The sequence below is a fragment of the Macrosteles quadrilineatus genome, unplaced genomic scaffold (genome assembly GCF_028750875.1).
Source record: "Macrosteles quadrilineatus isolate MER2022 unplaced genomic scaffold, UCM_ALF_1.0 Scaffold_7__1_contigs__length_78375512, whole genome shotgun sequence".
In the NCBI taxonomy this organism is placed as follows: Eukaryota; Metazoa; Arthropoda; class Insecta; order Hemiptera; family Cicadellidae; genus Macrosteles; species Macrosteles quadrilineatus.
This window is the reverse complement of record NW_026542600.1, coordinates 42238192-42241349: the sequence shown is the minus strand read 5'-3', so window position 1 is coordinate 42241349 and position 3158 is coordinate 42238192. Positions and strand designations below refer to the sequence as shown.

The following is a 3158-nucleotide window of genomic DNA, read 5'->3' as shown; positions in this document are numbered from 1 at the left end:
ACAGGACATCCAGTCTCGAAAAGAGAGATGAGAGGCTAAGGGGCCTGAAGGAATAACAACCATTTGTGGGATAACCACTGCAGACAAGGGTTACGCAGGACAGACACAAGGAGATGGGGAGTTCACTGTCTAATATAGGCCAACCTTCATCACGCCAAAGGTGCTACAGAAGTCCGGGATAAGAGGTTCGCCGACAAAAAGCTGGATATAGCCCTCATCCAAGAACCATGGTCAGAAGAGAAATGATTCGAGGACTCCCTATTCAAATGGGCAAATTAGGATATGACAGGACAACTGAACATACCTTTTGATAGCTTTGGCTTGTATCCTGATTCACTCTAATGCAACAGTCATCGTTTCGCTGCAACTACATCTTGGGCAAACGGAAGCCCTAAATAGCTTCTTTTTTTTTTGGAGAGGTGGGAAAATGCAATTATGCACACAGGTGGCTAGCCTGTAGTGTGGGACTCCAACGGGTTTAAGGCCCAGAGACTACCCACTTAAAACCTCCTCTACTTTTCGGACACTAGCCTGGGAACACTTGTCGCACTTCATCAGAACTAGGCCGAGTTTACCTACGCCCGAAGGGCCTACACCGTGTCTAGCCGTTCATTTCTTATAAAATCTAGACTGTGATCCGATCCAGATCGTTCTTTTTAGCTTGAAGGACATTCCAGACAAAGTGCGACCAGCAGTCCCAGTTGTCCTCACCCTTCAGCAAGGTCTCACAAATCGATTCAATCGACAGCACCCCAAGATGTTGAATCACCTCCTGGCGGAGCATATCCCATCAAGGACAGCGGAAAAAAGTGTGTTCCACGTCGTCGGGAATGCATGGGCAGTAAATACAGTCAGGTGAATTTGTTTTGGCCATCAAGAGCAGGTATGACTGAAAATATCCGTGACCTGGACCTGACAAGAACTGCGTGAGATAGTAGTCAACCTCTAACCTAGCCGTGCCGCCGTTCCACCCACAGTTAGATCTGTCTAATGAGTCTGGCGGTCCAACGTCCTCGAGTTTCCCTTTCCCAGCTTTCTTGCCACATCTGAAAAGTGCGGGAGCGCTCTTTCGTTCTTGTGGCGTCCTTTCCAAAGTAGCTTTGTCTCTGGTAGATTGCCTTCCTCTCCGCTGCCAAGAGTTTGACAGGAATAACTCCAGCAATCACCAAAACGGCCGGTTTGGACACCGTACGGTACGCGGAAGCGACCCTGAGTGCCGCCTGACGCTGCACTCGTGCGAGCCTCAACCTGTACGCCTCCTTGTTAAGCGCATCTGCCCACATCTCAGAGCCGTAGAGAAGCACGGACTGGACTGCAGACATCAATAGTCTTCTACGGCTGGACCGGGGACCACCGACATTGGCCATAAACTTACTAAGAGAAGCGACACTCCTAGCAGCCTTGTCCACCGTACAGAAGATCTGGTCCCTCCAGCTTAACTTGTTGTCCACCATGACACCGAGGTACTTGGCGGTTCGCTTGGTTTGGACAACTACGTTCCCAACTCGTAGAGGAACGATGGTTTTAATCCGTTTTTTCGTGAGGATGACGATCTCTGTCTTGCTCAGAGCGAGTGTCAGACCATGATCAGTCCTCCAGGCATTTACAACGCGCATGACTTGGTTCAGTTTCAGTTGGGCTAGAGCTTAACGTTGCGTGCAAGAATGAGGGCTGCAACGTCATCAGCGTACCCAACTAAAACGGCCTTCTCTAGCATCTCAGATCTCAGAAGGCTGTCGTAGGCAGTGTTCCACAAATCTGGGCCGAGTATCGAACCTTGCGAGGCACCGGAAGTTACATCCATCGTCCGTGAACCATCTTTAGTTTCGTAATTAAGAGTTCTACAGCTCAGGTAGTCCTCGATCAGCCTCAACAGATATGCTGGTACGCGGAAGCTGTTCTTTAATGCGCTCAACATATCGACCCATCTCGCCAAGTTAAAAGCATTCTTGACATCTAGCGTAACAAGAAGCATGATATGGCGAGAGAAATGATTGAAGCTCTTGGCACGCTCGACCGCTCTGTGTACCTCGGATATCGCGTCGATTGTTGACCGACCCTTTCTGAAGCCATACTCACGGGGAGACAAATCTCCGGCAGCTTCCACGGCAGACGTCAGTCGGCAGCGAATCAGTTTCTCAAAAAGTTTTCCTGCCGCATCCAACATACATAGAGGTCTGTAAGACGACGGCATATTCGGGTCACCTTTCCCCTTGCTGTTTAGCACAAGCCTAGCCCTTTTCCAAGGAGTTGGGAAAACCCCTTCGCACAGGCATGTGTTGTACATTCTCAGCAGTGGGGGTTAACTGAAAATACCTTCTTGAGAGCCTCACTGGAAATACCATCAGGACCAGGTGCATTCTTGGGCGTTCAGTTCAGAGCATGAAAGTAACAAACAATCTGACGCCTTAGCCAGGGAGGGCGAGGAAGAGCAACTTACACGACCAGAACCCTACGAGGGTTGGGAGCTTCTCAAATGCCCCCATATTTGCATTGGGGAAGCTTAAGTCCGGGACTGAGTTAAGGACTTTAAAGCTTTGGCCTGGAGGACCAAACCGGATCTAAAGATCTCAAAAATACTTATAGATCCCCTTAAAGGAGTATATAGCCGTACTGAGCCTTAAAAAGGGGATGTCAGACTGCTAGTCGGGCTCCTAACTGGGCATGGCCCAAAAAAGGAACATCTATGGAGAACACAGACAGATCAATGTAGATTCTATGAAAATGACGCAGAATCCTCTGAACACTTGCGCATTGACTGTACACTAAGCAGAGGGGGCTAAATAAGAGCAACAAGTTAAAGTAGCTGGGGTTAGAATTACTCCAAAGTATCCTAAAAAAAACCCCAAAAACATTTAGCTAAGGAAGATTTATTGAAGTCAGCAAGTCTAAAATGTTAAAAAAAAATTAAAATATGTGCAATAAAGGTCAAACCCAACCGTTATTTACTGTTACTAGTTACATTGTCACCTAATGTCATATACTATAATATTTTAATGTTACCTTTTTACTTTCTATCTGTTCTTCCATTCGCTGTCACTGAACAAATGTTCCGTCATCTCCTCTATTTACTGGCTTTTCCATGCTTTAAACTTAGCTATTTACTGCCATAACCTCACTTGCCACCACTTTCTCTGTGTGCTACAAATTTCTAGCTT

The 3158-nt window shown here is 47.3% G+C and overlaps 1 protein-coding gene across 1 annotated transcript; it reads right to left on the bottom strand.

Moving 5' to 3' along the window:
* Positions 1–977: 977 nt before the first annotated feature.
* On the bottom strand, positions 978–1616 carry LOC128998934 (uncharacterized). The gene has a single exon (XM_054425291.1). It carries the CDS (start codon positions 1614–1616, stop codon positions 978–980), a length of 639 nt encoding a protein of 212 aa, XP_054281266.1.
* Positions 1617–3158: the final 1542 nt, after the last annotated feature.

Bases quoted from the DNA above. Each gene is read 5' to 3' on its own strand.
- LOC128998934 (XM_054425291.1), bottom strand. From the start codon at position 1,616: ATGCGCGTTGTAAATGCCTGGAGGACTGATCATGGTCTGACACTCGCT.